This window comes from Ambystoma mexicanum, chromosome 6p (assembly GCF_040938575.1).
Source record: "Ambystoma mexicanum isolate Mex_15411 chromosome 6p, UKY_AmexF1_1, whole genome shotgun sequence".
NCBI lineage: Eukaryota > Metazoa > Chordata > Amphibia > Caudata > Ambystomatidae > Ambystoma > Ambystoma mexicanum.
Genome location: NC_090935.1, coordinates 21,969,860 through 21,986,790, shown reverse-complemented (window position 1 = coordinate 21,986,790; position 16,931 = coordinate 21,969,860). Strand labels below are relative to the sequence as shown.

General features: G+C 47.2%; 1 protein-coding gene across 2 annotated transcripts in view; it reads right to left on the bottom strand.

Annotated features, from left to right (window-relative positions):
* Window positions 1–1,093: 1,093 nt before the first annotated feature.
* LOC138511156 (zinc finger protein 501-like) overlaps window positions 1,094–16,931 on the bottom strand; it is a 52,307-nt gene continuing 36,469 nt past the window's right edge. For both annotated transcript variants that reach the window (XM_069626659.1, XM_069626658.1), the window contains exon 2: window positions 1,094–3,005. In XM_069626659.1, coding sequence (XP_069482760.1) covers window positions 2,145–3,005 — 861 coding nt within the window. In that variant the 3' untranslated portion in view covers window positions 1,094–2,144. The remainder of the gene's footprint in view (window positions 3,006–16,931) is intronic.

The window sequence follows — 16,931 nt, the reverse complement described above, 5'->3', positions numbered from 1 at the left end:
TTTGTGCTGTAAGGCACCAATTGGACTCAGGAGTCAATAGTTTCTACGAGTAGATGTTGGTGTCACGCTACCCAGCCTCTTCTAGGCTACAAACCGGTAAGAGCTAAATAGCTGCAAGTAATTTCGATTGCCGCTTTACCAGTATACTTCACTGCCTTTCAGGCCAACATCAGCCTGTACAAGTCAAAGGCCCAAAGCACGATTGATGTTCCCCCTCCCTATTGGCCTTCTAGAGGAACAAGCCCAACGTTGGATGACGGCGCCACCACCAATCAATCACGCCAAGGATCAGCTCAACAAAGGACATGATCGATGTTCAGGCTGACCAACATTTTAGAGGGAATGACTGGAAATGTGACGGATATACAATGGTCCAATATTCGACTGACTGGCTTTCATATCCCATAGAGGGGCATGGCAGGCAATAGACTCAGTTACTGCTCTGCCTAAAACTTACCAGCCTTCAATAGATTGCACGTGCCATACCCGATTCTACCCCATCCCTTCACGCCTCTCGGAAAACAGCCCAGCAGAGTTTATTTCTCTTGCCTGCTTGCATATAGTGTGCAGTGCCCCATTTAAATCCTTCAGACAGAAATGTGTGGGGGTAACCACTGAAAGCTATGCTGCTTTGTGAAAGAACCACAAATCAGAAAGCAGGACACAAACATGTGCCATTCCAAGAGCGTCATTATCCCGATGCCTGATGAAGTGCTATGTAGATCCAGAAAACTGGCAAACTAATGTACCAACCTTAATATTGCCAGGGAATCATATATTCTCCTCTCTCCCCTCTCAAAGACTTTGCTTTGTATCTGGGAAACGCGTCATTTGCACGGAGTGTTTGTATCTGAAAGTGCCCATGCAGGCGTTATGTGCACTTTCAACTCTTTCCAGGTAGTAACCTGAATGTTTTTCCCACCAATATATAAACACGCACACACACACACACACACGCTGCGACACATCTAGTCAGGAAGACAATTTGAACACTTGCACATCTAAACCGCACCTCAAGCGACTTTTAAAGAGAAGGAATCTGATGAACGGGAATCGGACCAATCAGAAAGAAGATTTATAGGAGGGCAAGTCATTTGTTTTTCTGTCCAAATCATCTTTATTGTGTGCCCTGTACACGTGAGGATTATGTTAAAAGCAACATAGTTTTCCCAGATCTGTGTCCTTTTGTAGTAGGTCCTAAAAAATGTCTTCAATATTTGGCTTGCCAAATATTTTGAACTACAACTCCCATCAGCCCTAGCTAACATAGCCAATAGTTTGGAATCTTGGGAGCCATAGTCAAACATCTAGAGAGCCCACACGTTGCAAATCCCAAACCTAAAATGGATCAGATGCTGCTACTTTGTGACGAGTTTGATGGGCATGAACACTTGCCATGCCCATCGTCAACTTTGCTGTTGCCCTGATGAAGGAAGGTGTGGTCCATTACTAGAATCATGATGCCGCCTGGTTAAATACTGCCATCGAAAGCACGAGTTGCTGCCTTACTGCTCCGAGTGGCAGTACACTACTTGATAAGCTCAGTCACAGCTCCCTTAACTCATGGAACTGTGGCACACCAAGGATGCATTTCAGTAGACATGAAAGAAGCAGACTGAAGACTTGCACTGACGCTAAACCCCACTCCAAGGTGAAGACTTGCAATGACGCTAAACCCCACTCCAAGGTGAAGACTTGCAATGACGCTAAACCCCACTCCAAGGTGAAGACTTGCACTGACGCTAAACCCCACTCCAAGGTGAAGACTTGCACTGACGCTAAACCCCACTCCAAGGTGAAGACTTGCAATGACACTAAACCCCACTCCAAGGTGAAGACTTGCAACGACGCTATGAGGACACTAGCCCTTTCCAATCATCGGGTTCGAGTCCAGCCCTCTGGGGTTCAGGTTTGCCACGAATCCTCCCGCTCTGGCTGTTTTGGTGGCGCCATTAGCAGATTTCACAGTCTACGGACCCCAGAGCCGAAAGATGACCATTTCTTGAGGTTTGGTGCTGATACGAGCACTTCCTAGGAGTCCCAGCAGCAGGCCCACTAGAACATCAGTGGCAGATCCGATTCCGTGCTTGGCTGAGATTATAAATTGCTATTAACTCTTCCACCGCCGTGTGACGGTGCCCTCTTCAGTCTTGCTGGTGAAGAGATGCTCCTCTCTCCATTAGCGTTTCCAAGGTACTATTTGCCTTGGTTTCTGAGTCAGGGAGGTTTTTGTGAATTTTCTGATGTTGGGTTAGGCTGCCTCTCAAGCGGAAGGTACTCCCGCAGGTAGAGCAGGTATGTGGTTTTTGTCCAGTGTGCTGCCTCTCATCGTGTTTAGCCAGATCAGCTTGTTTGTGGAACGTTTTGAAGCACTTTGGGCACTGAATGAGTTTCGGCAACTTGTGAGCCCGTTCGTGCTGCTCCATGAGTTTCCGGTTAGTGAAGGTCCTGTCACAGAGACGACATTGGTAGCACTTGATTTCCTCGCGGGGCACATTTCTGGAAGTTCTCTCAAACGTGGCAGATGTTTCGTCGGTGTGCTTAAACTGATGGATGGCAAGGTCTGTGCTATGCGTAAAGCACTGGCCACAATTTGGGCACCGATATGGCTTCTCTCCTTGGTGGCTACGCTGGTGTAAGAGTAGGTCAGAGCTTTTACCAAAGCACCGGAGGCATTCCATACACTTGTAGGGTCTCTGTACGCTGTGGGTTTCCAGGTGCCGAAGCAGGTCCCTTTCGTATTTAAACGATTGAGTGCACTCCGGGCACTTCAAGCTCTTCTCTTGGTGCATCTTTTCATGTGCAACAACACAGGGGTACCCATCGAAGTTCTTCCCACAGTCACCACAGATATAGGACGTTTCTTGCAGAGGGAGCGCGCAACTTATGTGGCGTGAAAACCTGTGAGCAGAGTTAGTCTGTGCACGGTTTAGTGCAGGCTCCATGGACATTTGCTCAGTTTCACTTTTGATTCCACGCATCTCGTATCCATTCATTGACCCAATCTGTTGGAAGAAATGGAGAATGGTTACTTGATCAATATAAAAAGAAAAAAGAAAATTCAAAATGGTATACGATATAAAAATGTCTTTGTATTTTATTTATCCTGATGACTTTACATCGAATAATAAAGCTATTATTTAAAAAAAAAAAAATTCCTCAATACCTAGAATGTTCCATTTACACATACAGATGAAACTGGGTAGCATTGATCAGCATTTAGCATACATGAAAAGGCTCTGAAAGTAAGCTACCCAGGTCTCTAGCACACGATGAAGCAGACAAACCCAGCCAATGAATATATATCTATGAAATGGCTGTAGTCCAGCCTCTATGCATGGCAACAGCTATTGAATCTGTGCTGCTCTGCATGGTCTTGTTTCTAAGACAAGTGCATTGCCCCGAGCTATCCTCCTAGACCTCAAGAGATACAGCAGTAACCAATGGCAGGCAGGAGAGGAGGAAGAAAAAAAAAGAAAAAAAAAAGAAAAGTAAGGTAAGTAGTGCAGTGATTTCATTTTCCATGTTGCTGAGTGAGTGACATGGAATCTTGCTGGTGAGAATGTTGTTGTATGGTTGAGAGTTCTGAGAGAGGGTTGGTGAGATGTAGCCGGTGCATGTTTGCCTGGAGCTCTGATGAACTGGACATAAGAAACCTAAAAGATGTACTGGAAACTCATTAAAGGAACGACTGGAACATCAAGAGATGTCAGAGTCATCACCTCTGATGGCCACAAATCCAATCACACTGGCTGAATCTCTAAAAGGTACATCGGGCACTAGTCCATAGAGGGTAACTCCTGCCCCCGATGACCAGGCAAAGGCGGAAGAAAACCCCTGCAATCAACCCTCCCACAAGACGGTCAACGTCTCAGATATTGTACTGACCAAATTCCAGCTACAGACAGTGTCCCTTATCATTTGTCATGACCAATGATTCAACCCTGCTACAAGAAAGCATTCACCTGCATAAATGTCTAAAATGCAGCTTAAGGTATTTTTTGCAACAGACTTCTCTTCCTCTGCTGAAGAGGCAACCTTGAATCCTTTAAAAACTACTGGGTCTGGCAGAGACGCAGCAGTGTGTTCCGTGAAGCAGAGTCTTTTTCTACTGGCAGGAGGTGGTGACCTTGCGTCCATTCAAAACTACTGGGTCTGGCAGAGCGCAGTGGTGTGCTGCAGTGTTTTCTACGAGCCCAGAACGGGTTCTGATGTGTTCTAGAGGAAGCGAACCAGCAGATGGAGGGCGTACCAGTTTGAGAAGCTGGTAAGTCCATCCTCGGAACGTGGATAAGCGTTGCTTAAAGTAATTGAATACTTGGTTATAAATTACCCTCAAACAGTTTGAGGGATCCACCAAGGGCATCTGAACAGTGTATCGGAAGCCCCCTTAAGACCTATTTCTAATCTTGCTCAATAGGTAACAAACTGACTTAAATTAACAACTTTGTTTACCTGCAGCAGAGCGGAGGTTGGACTACCAATCTGAGGGCCAGGGCCTGCAAGGGGTGGCAGTGTGAGGATAAGTTCCCAGTAGCTCGACGAAGGAGCTCCTGTTGGGGGCTTCCCACAGTGACATAACGGTAACCATTAAGTCTAACGCTTGCCCGCTCAAAACAGCAATGCCAGCCTGTAATACACGAGTGGACATTTCCAGTACCGTCAACTTTGTATGGGAGGATTGGTCCAAGAGACCCCCCTCCCCTGCATCCTCTCCCCCCTGTGAAGTCCATGGCTCGTCCAGGGTTCCCCCTGCCACCAGGGCCCAGGTGGTGGGTAGGCCACTGGCTGAAGACCTTGACCAAACAGGCTAATAAAGATGGCTTGAACCCTGTGCACTGCAGCGCGGCCCCCACCCTCTGAGAGTGTCACTTATCCCTGTGGCCGGAGCCCTCTGGCAGATCCGCTGAGAGCCCGCTCCCACGAACAGACGGACATGAGCTAGTGTCAGATACCAACACTGACATTTCACCTTCCGCAGTGTATCGCTGTTCCTAGTATGACCCGGTCAGCAGGGCCGGGGTGGGAAAGAGCTGTAGAATGGTCCCCTGACAAAAGCAGAATCCCCAAATATTAATGAGCAAACCACCTGTGATGAAACTTCTCTCCACAGCCTTTCTGAATAAAAACCTGTAACCTCCATGAAGATGGCAGAATGTGTGCTTACATGACATTCGGGATGAAGTACCCACATCCCCGTAGCTGTGCGTAAATAGTAAAGGTGTCCCGGGGTTTTTTCGTGTTATGTGTCTCACCGAGAAGACTGCACCCCACGGTCCCGCGCCATAACTGAACTAATGCTGCTGGAGTGCAAAGGACGACAAATGCAACCATATTGAGAGCTCATGTAAGGGGTGCACGAAAATGCACCATACGTAGGTCCAAGCTCACTATGTGTCACTGCCGTCAGCCTTGTTGACGGTTTGTTCCTGCGTGCTCCACCAACCTTGCTACTACCTCACATGTATAGAAATGTAACAGAAAGTTGTGGGTGTTAAATACTTAGCGTATAGATAACGTGTGTTAAATGGCCATGTGAAAGGCACTAACAATGTCAAAACATAAGCTTTGCAAAGACTCAATGGGTACTGTATATTGTGAATGTTTATGTCTCCTCCACTTAAATCTGCAACACACGAGGAAAATACCTTTGTGAGCACATGCAAGGCCATTCCCCCTTCCTCCCATTGAAGCCTGCCAGACGAAAAAGCAAAGGCCTGTGCCGCGCTGCTCCACCTCGCCCATTTCGGCTGGAGCCGCTTCAAGCATTCATATTCCCCCGCAGCACCCAAGGCCACGGCCTGCCACCTAAATTATTTACAACCCAGCAGTAAACCCCAGCCTTAAAAACACAGATCCAAAGGCGCCCTTTCTTAGGCTACACGACCCACCAGCTTACCTTCGGTTAATGGCCCCTGTAAAATTAGGACACCCAATATTGTAGCAACACTACAGGAACACATTCATAATGACTTCTGACGAGACATGATAACTCGGACAGCCGTCCCATGCCCTGAGACCCAACCTCACGACCTATGATACCCGGTCAACAGGACGATGGTAACCATGTATTGATGTATCGCCAAAAGACCCCATTCTAGGTGCATTCCTCCTGTGTTGCATTAACCTGTAGAATAACCTTTTGGAAGATTTACCAGCGAAGATAATATTGCAATGTTGAATGACTGCGGTGTGCGTGGCCTTAGGGCAGAAAGTCAGGAAAGACGTTCATCACTGACACTGGTCGCGGCTGGCACAACACCACCGCCCGGATGAGCCCAGCTGAACTGCCCGGCCCAGCCCAACCCACGAGGGTAACCAGTGACGTCCACCAACCATGGCAAATCACATCGCAGCAGCACCTATAGTTAGTCGTCGCCACCCAATCCCCACAAACTTGTGCCCCCTATAGTATGTAGGTTCTTATGCCGCTTTTTGTAAATATATACACCTGTCCTTGCTATTGTCAGACAGAGCGCGCTCGGAGTTTGCAGAGTTCTTTGCATGCCCTATTCTGATTGATAAACTCCCATTTAAGCTCACCCGCACTTTGTCCTGGCCTTATTCCCATCCTGGGAAAGTCCATTATTGTCTCTCATTGTGGGGAGGATCGTGCTATCTGGGGGACGCTCGCCTTCAACTTCTATAGGGTCGGTTTTACTGGGTCCTACTTTTACATCAAAAGGTACTGATACTGGCATGATGCGTTCAAGATATTCACCAAAACATCCAGAAAAAGGTTCTCTTCGAGGTCCCAATGATGGAGCCGGCTCACCCTTTCCCTGGGGCCCTGGATTGCCCAGTGGATCAACTAATCTCTTGACGACATCTCAGACTCCGCCTTGGTACAAGGGGCAAATTGAATTGATCTCCTGGAGGAGGTTCCAATGAGGGAATTACTAGCTTCAAAGCCAGTGGAACTGGGGTACAGAATACCCTCCCCTTTTGCATGTCAAAAATACAAACTCAATGCCTTTACAGCAGACTTATTACCCCCCAAATTGAAATGGCGCAGGTTCATGGTGAGAAGAACAATACGACATACTCACAACCGGAGGCAGACTGTTAGTAACTTAGCGGGAGGAGGGACCTTTTCACAACTACCTGCGTAACCATTCTAGAGGTGATCTCTTGTCTGGCTACATCCCAGAGACTGCTCTGTCCAACATGAGTGATCCAAAGTCCCCTTCACAAAACCTGGTAAGGGTGGTCCGGCAGGAACTAAGGGATCCCGGGGAAGCTACTAACACTTATTCTCAGGGCGAGATTCATCTCTCAGCGTCCCAGATCCTTTATGCAGACTCAAGATCCTAGTCAACCTCCTCAGTTTCCTTTATTCACCCGACACCAAGAAGATTGCTCGGGTTATCTAACCCGGTGGCCACCCCAATAGAATTGACTTTGGCAGCAATGAATATTACTTTTAGCACGGTAGCAAAACTTCACGATGTTTTAAATGAAACAAGCACAGCCCAGTCAGATTTGTTTGCCTTGATAGTGATAAAGGTGGAGTGTGTGGAGGGGAAATTAGAAAAGGTTAGAGGCATCGCTCTGCTCCCTTGTACTCCGACCAGAAACCCCGTCAAAGTACATTCAAGATTGCCTCAAGGATCAGGGGGAGTGGGGAGTGGCGATAGGGAGGCTCGAAGAGGGTGGGAATATCACGCTCACATCTGGCTATGAGTCCCCTGTGGAGATCTCCAAAATGGGACACGTCCTCTGAGCCCGTTGGTAGTGGACGACGGCTTAACCATTTCCCCCCCCCCAGGTTCCTAAGGTAATCATTCCTCAGCCAGTTTTTCAAATATTTCCAAAATAAAAGAAAGTGTTTATGCTATACCGATATGCTTAAACGGCACAAGGATTTGCAACAATGTATACATACCAAGTCACGCAATTCATTGGATAGTAAGAGCCCCTTTTATAATGATTTGAGTAGAAGGCTGATTTTATGAGCATATGTAAGGTCAAACGGGCCAGGTTTTGGTTGCAGACTCATCTCTAAGGGGCAACAGAAGGGGTAAAGATGATTGCGTCTGGTTCTGAAGAGAAGACAAAGCAGAGATGCTTGCTGTAAACACAGCCAGACCTTCGGCCAATAAGCACTGCACCTCGTGTGGGTCAAGACGCTATTATTTTGACGATTTCTTTTTCTTGAGTCATTTAGTAGGTTTTCTCGAGTGTTGTTTTTACTTCTGTGCACAAAAGTCGAAAGTGTTCAAAGAAAATCAAATCTGCAGGTAGGCACTTTATGGCAGTGAGTTTAGGGCCTTCCACCTCATAAACGACCTCATTTTCCTTCCAAATAGCAGAATTTTTTTTGTCGGGGTCATCATCCGTTCAGATATGGGAGATCGTCACTTTCAGAATTACCCTTTTGCTCAGTCTTCAAGAGTAGTCTTAACAACATGTGCACAAGCCCGACTTTGTCGACCTTTGAATTGCTCCAGCTGTTCGCATCATACACAGTTCAGTGTTTCCTTTGTGCGCCCAGCTGAAAAACTAAGAGAAACGTATTGCCAAATAGGCTTTTCCTTTGATCACCAAGAAAGTTACGGTGCGGTTAAAATGGCTTGAAAAAAAATAAAATAAATAAATAAAAACTCAGGGAAATATGAAAGAAGGGTAGTCCATTTAAACAAGCCCACCTAGCAACCATTGCTGGAAACTCACCTCCAGTTCCAAGCCACATCAGCAAGGCATTGTGGGTATAGAAATTAGCCCAAACGTGACCCCTGTCGTCCTGGAAATCACCTTGGTCTTAGACGGCAGAGGTACTTTATAGATAGCTTATTAAACCGAAGACGGGCATTCCATTTCCGCCATCTGCTTTGGGTGTTCACGTCACACTCTCACACTCTTGCTCAAAGGATGCAAGTAGGCGCAAGAGGCTTTTTCCTTTTCAGTGAAACAGCTGCAGAAAGTAGCTTCTGGAAAACGGTGTATAGTTTGCCTAAGCTTACGGTATAAATCATTGAGCGGGGCAAGGACACAGCCTTGCAGGTCGCCCCTGGGGACATCACAATATCTAGTGCATTTTGCCCATCCGACCAAAACTTACTTCTACTTTACTGTCCGTTTATAAAGCAATTATACAGCTTAATAAACTAGAGGGAATTACCAGACTGGCAAATATTCCCAACATCGTATTTACAAAGTCAAGGGGTGTGCTTAAATCCAAAAATGCAATAGTTTCTGCATTCTTATTTGCCACTATGGAACTGGACAACTTTCCAATTCAAGAATGTTGATTCTTATTGATATGAAAGGTTCAAATACAAATATTGAATCTCAGATGAGTTCTTTGGTTAAAATAGTGATCATTTTCTCATCCCTCATCTCCCTGCCCTATACAGTGGGGTAAAACGTTCAAACCACCGTCGATTTGCTGCCTATCAGGTGCTACTTCTCCATCTCATTGCACACCATCTCCAACTCCATCGCCTCTGTACGGCATCTAACAACTCAGCCGAACTCTAATCTGCAAGGAGCTGGCCAATTCTGCTGCAATCGCTACTTCTCCGGTCCCCTCATTTCATCTCTAAAAACCAGGACATCCTGTCCACTCTCTCGTTCTCTCCTTGTCCCTCTTCTCGCTCTGCTACCTCTGCCCCCCCTCCTCCCTCTTTCTTGTCCTTTCCTCCATTCAACCCTGACGAGATTTCTAGACGAGTCCTGTTTATCCAAAACCATTAAGGACCATATTGACACCCTTGCTCCTGCAACAATCCTTCGCCACTGGAACCTTCCCCTCTCCTCTGAAGCACTCGTGCACCCTCTTCTCAAGAAACCCACTGCCCACTCCTCCTGCCCTTCCATCGATCACCCGATCTCCATCACTCCTTTCCTGGGCAAACTCCTGGAAAAGGTGGCCATCGCCCGTCTACACAACCATCAGTCTGGCTTCAGAGCTGCCAGAAGCACGGAAACTGCTCTCCTGAACATCTGTGAAAACTTTCTCTCCAACCTTGATTCTAACCTCATCCTACTTGATCTCTCTTCTGCCTTTGACACAGTCAACCATGCCATCCTGCTCAACCACCTCTGATAACCTGGTTATCACAGATCAGGCCCTGGCCTGGATGACCTCCTTCCTCTCCAACTGACCCTCCCAAGTTCAACTTGGGTCCTTCCTTTCCTCCATCTCACTCTCCACGTGGTGTTCCCCAGGGGTCTAACCTCTCTCCCTGGCTTTTCAACCAATACCTGGCACCCCTCGCCCACCGCATTGCTGCTCTCTGCTCCAACTTTCAGTGCTACGCAGACGACAATCAGCTGGTTTTCAGGCTCCTCCCTGCCACCTCTTCTCCCTCGCTCATCTCTGACTGACTGCAATCCAGGAGTGGTGTGCCGCCAACTACCTCCACCTTAATGCCAGTAAGACAGAGATCCTCCTCATCGGCACACCTGCACCTTCCTTTACTGTCAACTCTCTGGCCGGCCTACCTTGGGCCACTCCCTGCTCCCTCCTGTGAGGCCAAGAACCACGGGGTCATCTACGCTTTCCTTTTCTCCACACATCTCCGACGTCTCTAAAAAGTCAAACTACCAACTGCACATCCTCAGAAGTATTCTTCCTTTCCTCTCCTTCCCCCAGAAGCTCACTGTCTCTAGAGCTCTGTTTCTCTCTAGGCTGGACTACTGCAACAGCCTTTTTCTAAATCTGCCTGCTACTGTCAGTCTAGGTAAAATTGAACACCCTTCATTCTGGGTTAACAAATGTATTTTGGTGGCCGAAGGCCAAACCGCCTTATGCGCAGAACAAGAGAAATATACAATGCTATGCTTGACCAATGTGCGGCCATTTCATATAGCAAGAATCTCCATTTTTGCTCTCTTAACCATTGCTTATTTGCTTCTCTGTTCCCACTGCTGCCAGCTTACGATTCTTGCAGTGTCTGCTTACTTTGCTTATATTATAGCTCATTGTTGTCTATGCACGAAGGGGCAAGGTTGCGAGGCTGGAGAATTCGCTGAAAGTCTTCGCCTGCAGCCCAGGGAGGAATGCCCACACTCCCTCCCCGTAGCCTTGAAGAAGGGCCGCGGAGCATTGCTTATCATGACCCAGCTGCCAGCCAGTCTCGTTGGGCACAGTTAAATACTAGAAAAAGGCAGCAAGAGGCCTGAATTACAGTCTTCTTATGCCCCCCCCCCTCGCAGCAGCCCATAGAGCGTGTCGGCTCCCAGGACACGAATAGAAACTCACAGATAGGCAGGCCTGGAAGTAGCTAGAATGAACAAAAGCACAATGTTCTGATTAACAGCAGAAATGTGTCTCCATGCTTGCCGAGTTGCACATTTGTTGCAACATTGTTGCTAATTATTACTAGAATAGATGTTTGTAGATGTCATACAAGCTGCACTGTCCATCATCACACCAAGTTCAAAGCAGCCCAGAAAGGGGCGGTAAATAAATGCGTCACAACTGATTGTATGAAGTGCATTTTGTATATATGTAACTGATGTATGTTGATCGCTCTCTTGCGTCCCTCGATGTCTAGAGAGATGCACGTCGCGGGGCATGAGACCGAGTTGGCCAACTGAGTTCTTTTATTTGCAATAAACCCTAGCATTGGGATTTCAACCTCGTGTCTGGCGTATCTTTTCGCGTATGGTGATTTGCCTGGTTTCCATTTCGCAAGGGACCCCTAGGGGCCCCCCATCACTACTCCTCTCCACCCTCTTCAACTCATCCAGAACATGACGGCAAGACTTGTCCTTGGCCTCAAGCCCAGGGATCGTATCTCTCCAGCCCTGAAATCTCTTCATTGGCTCCCAGTGGCTGCAAGGATTAAGGTCAAGACCCTTTTCATTGTCCACAAGGCATTAGGGGCCTGGGTCCTCAGTACCTTCACCTCTCCCTTCAGAAATACCTTCCTACTCGAGCTCTTCGCTCCTCCAACTCCCTCAGGGTCAGCCGCTTCTCCAAGCAACGAGTTGGGGGTAGATCTCTTTCTCCAGCTGGGGTCTCCTTCTGGAACAGCCTCCCTGCCACTCTAAAACTTGAGGAAAACCATCTTTGGTTCCGGAAGCACCTCAAGACCTTCCTCTTTGCTTCTGCCTGCTCTCTTCCTCTCCCCTGCCTGCTCCTACACTGGGCACCTGGCTACCCTCTGATTTCGGGCCCAGATCCCCGGCTGCATACATGCACTGCCTCCCGACAACCCCTGCACTTGGGTCTGTATCTGCATCCCTCCAGCCCCCCCTACATGCACTTATTGGACACCCTCTGTATGCGCTTTATTCTTGCACTTGCCACCTGCTGGCCGCACTGTTTTGATCACATGTTCTGGACTTCCCACTCCTCCCATGCCCCTTGCACTTCTCCCCCCTCCCCTGCACTCGAGCGTTCTCAACGTCACTGGGCCTTGTAAAATCATTGTTTTGTCCTCCCTTGTACCCTTCCCTTGCCTCGTTGCGCCCTGAAACACTGAGCGTGATAAATATAAATAAAATATATTATAAACATTGGATTCACTCTCACCGCTCACACAGCGAGGGGGTCTCAAGGTTCTGTTCTCGGCCCTCTCACCTTGCGCCTCCCCAGGTAGCTCAATATTCACAGACGACATCCAAATCATCTCCATCCTATCTTTACTCATAGCTACACTCCTATAGGTCATTGGATGGCACTTTTTGCCCTAAAAATTCTCTATAGTTCAACATCATAAACCACCCTGATCCCAATGCCCCACTGTTTCTCTCCTCCGTTATCATTGTCCCTTGTCCCTGGCCCCATCTCCCCAAAACATCCAACCTCAGAGGCTATTGACAGTGAAATATGGCTTTGACCCTTCGTTAACACTACTGCCCCGACTGCCAGGACAAATCAACTGAACAAAATTGGGCCCGCCTCATTACCTGAACCGGACCAGCCTTGGCACAGGTCTTCCCCATTACGCCTATCCCTTACACAATAAAATACTAAAAACATTGCAACCCACACTCTACATCTCCCACATTCCTCACCCACAACTTTCAAATAGATGGGCTCACTGCTCCACGGGTCACCATTAAAATCCGCCCCACCCCCCTTGCATGCAAATCCAGGCATAGGCTGCTTGATTTGCCCCATTCTATTTGTTAATTCCACCTCTACACTTTGCAACTTGTAATCCTGCATACCATCTCTACGGCCCCTCGCTTCAGTGCTTATACCCTCCTTGCTCAGTAAATCAGTAAACGAGCAATGCCTCCAGGCTGGGGCCCTTTAAGACTGCTCACATCTTCTAACCAGCGAGAACGTAGGATCATCATACCACTACATGGCCTACAACCTGGTTCAGTTGCTCGAGTGTTATAGTTTGTATAGAATTAAAAATAACTTACACAATAGAGCACCCTCTGTCAACTTTTAATTTGCCTATCACTGTGCAAAAGAATGATCAACTTGAATAAACCTTCCAGGATCTGCCATTTCTTCAAAAAGCAGACAACTGTTGATTGCGTTCAAAAGATAGATAGTTCAATTTTTCCCCAGAGAACTCGATTTAAATATTCAGTTGAGGGTGCCCAATTTCCTCCTAGACCCCACTTGAAATTTGGTAAGTATTACATTCTCGGATTCCAAAAGTTCTACTACTTTGTGGAGGATTGAAGAAAACACTCTGAACCATCCAACAAGAATATGGGATTATGGTTGCTGTGCTGGCAATAGTTTCATCTCCCGTAGAAGGGTAACAATTGCTTTGCACTTGTCAGGAACTGCCCCATCATGCGACCTAGGTTGCTAGCACGTCCATCTGTGAGGGGTCGCTGGCTGTTACCCTGGTGCCTTACACAAAGGCAGCTCGGGCAATAAAGGACCACAATTCCCATGAATACCTGCGCCCGGCCCTCAGACCAGTCACGTCATCACGTATTCAACGGGACCCGGAAGCAGCGGAATATAGTCACCCCACGGTTTCCGGACGACGCTCCTTAGCGTTCGCCCAGCAAGGTTGCTTTGTTCTGCGATTTCCTGCCTTTTCCTGGTCTATCAAAGAACTCCCGGCTTATCTGACCTCTGGCACCCATCCCTGGATTCCTCTCTGCGTTCTCCTGCTCTTGTTCCGCGGCGCTTGCTCCCCTACCTCAGGACTGACTATCCAGACTTTCGATCCCTGCTTCCGCTGCATCAGACCACGCTTTTGGATGTCTCTACGTTTGGCACATGTTTCTTTTCTCGCCCACTCCCTCATCACTCTTTTCCCCTGCACCAAACAACTGATATGCCCCGCCGTCTCGGCAATACTACACCGCATTCTGTTCAACCCTGCGGTCTGCCGACGACATCCCACGTACTGCACCTTCTTCTGGTGCTGCCCTCACTGGTTACACAGGCTCTGCTGTTCCTTCCTTTCCCTCGCCATCTCTGCAACTGCTCAGACTGTGCTGCGCACCTATGGTAAACATTCTGCCACCTTTTCTATAACCCAGCCTCATTGCATTTCTCTGCATCAAGTGCCTTACATTTTGGAGAGACAGACATTCTGGACATTTACCAACGGATCACTGAACTTTCTTCTACGGATTGTGCACTTTTCTTTCCCTACGGATTTTGAACATTGCTCAACGGATCTTGGGTATTATACTGTGGATTGACTACCTCCTTGGTGGAGGTGAATTAGATGCGCACTCGTTCCGCCCCCGTCAGGGTTTTCCTTTCATTCACCACACTGCCTTATTTGACTTTAACTGTGGATTTGCTACCTACCTTTTCTGTTTCCACTCAAGTCTATCCCACAACGCTATACTTGGCCAACTTAGCGCAAGTAGGTCCCAGGTCTGCATCTTACGCATTACAGGTAAGAGTTGGGGAGTGTGGTTCAGGGGAAGAGGGGATTTGTGCATTCTAACAAGTCCTGACCTGTGAATGTGCATGTTTTTTCCCCACTCTAGCTCTGTTGCTGCCTGGCCTTTTCACCTGAGCCCCAGGTCTGACAGGTGGTTTTGTCACCCTGCAGGCCGCGCTCCGCTGGGGGAAAAGTCTCTCCCTGAAGGAGACCACTGGCGTTTTCAGACGCCAGGGGAACGACGTTGGATCCAGATCTCGACAGCGCTACGATAATTGGCAAATCCAGGACAATTTAAATGTTTTCAAATACAAAATGTAAATAGATTTTTTTTTAAAGCCCACACCTCTGGATTGCATGTTAGAACAATCGGTGCAATTTGTGTCTGGCCTGATGCTCGAGTTTTTCATTACATTTAATAGGTCTTTCTCCCTCAGGGACCCTTGCAAATTACTATTAGGTCGTTTGTCTCCCCTAATGCTCATATTTGACTGAATAGAACTGGCCATTTTTCTTCATCAGTTACCAAAATCAATATAATTCTCTTTTATTAAAGGATGAATTATTGAGGAAATCCCAAAATTGGGCTTTTCCCCCCGCAAGCTTATACAAAAATCACTTGGTTATCAACTAAATGCATGTGAGAAGTGTGACTGCTAAGTGTGCGGTCCGCTGGGGGTGGGGGGGGGGGGGTGGGAGGGTCAGAGAGCCAGCGGTTTGGGGTCTTCATCAAGATCTACACTTGTGATTAGTAAACCATTTAAAGTGATTAAATCGTGCCGGCCTTGCAAATTAGACAGCAACTGTACTGTTTTCCGCATGCCAGGGTGCCAGGGTGCCTGCTCAAACCTCAATTTCACATTAGAAAGTCTCTGTAGTTTTATCTCGGAACCAAAGCCAGAATTAAAGTCGCTGCTCATTGCAACCAGTATTTTGGCACTTAGAGACTACATGGTTAAGCCCTTTGACCTATATTCTGTCATATTTGCAAATCTACAAGAACAGCAGCAATAACACAGCCGAGCAATTAGTCTGATCGCCTAATCAGACAAAAGAGCCCATTTACTACCTATATATTTAATTTAAACAGTACCTTGGCAGTGTTAGTATTTCAGCTACTGTGGGGTGTATTGCCTTGGAACTGATTGGTGCTCCATGACTGTCAGAAATCGACAGCTAATCTATTTGGACCAAAGTGTGTTGCCTCTTTTCGGGGTGGATTACGATCTTCCACTCTGAGCTATGAAATTAGCCAGGAATCCCAAAACAGGGCCAGGAATTAACCGTGACCAGTGTTAACAACGGAGGCTCGGAAAGCCAAGAAGCCGCGATTGTTGCTGCTTTATTGCACCATTTGGGAGATATTGGCACCATTTGACCAGCCCAATAGAAGGCAAAGGATTATCAGACAACATGGACAGAACACTTGAACCAATAAAGCGTAGTTTGGCCAAAAAGGGGCAGGAAAGCCTCTATAAACCGGTCTATTCATGTGTGCAATAAAACTTTATCACCTATTGTGGGTCAGAAAATTACGGCCTATTTTTTTTGAACTACCGGAACGAGAACTGAGATTAGATAATCATGGCCATTAGTGGAATAGCTACGCTGGGCCACTCCCAAATGAACGGTTTGTATGATTAAATATCATAGAACATGCAGATTCTGGGTAACGATGGATGCATTTTCGAAAGTATTGTTCAGCAAGCTTGTGATTCGTCTCATATCGGTTCTCCGACTGAAGCGACTAATTTAATTGAAGATTGCTTTGAAGTGGAATCCTCACTTAGGCTCTCAGAAGAAGAGGGCTCACGGGAGGAGGGCGCGATCTAAGGGAGAATGATTAGCACAATCGGCTTACCTCACCAACGGTTTCAGCCCTCAACGGGGTCCTCAGTTCTTCTGTTAATCTCTATGATAATATTTGGAACAAAAGTCAAGGAACATACTATGATTTTAACTGCTATAAATGTCAAACTTGAAGATATGGAAATGAAAAATAGACAAAATCATCCATTGCGAACTTGTACTGCTTTGACAAACTGTCTTTAATATTACCCCCATTGTTATTCATGAAGAATTGGGCGATTATGTAGGGGTGGCTCCCTCCTCCCACCCCCAAGTGTTCTTCGTAACAGGTTGGAGGTCTACCAAGCT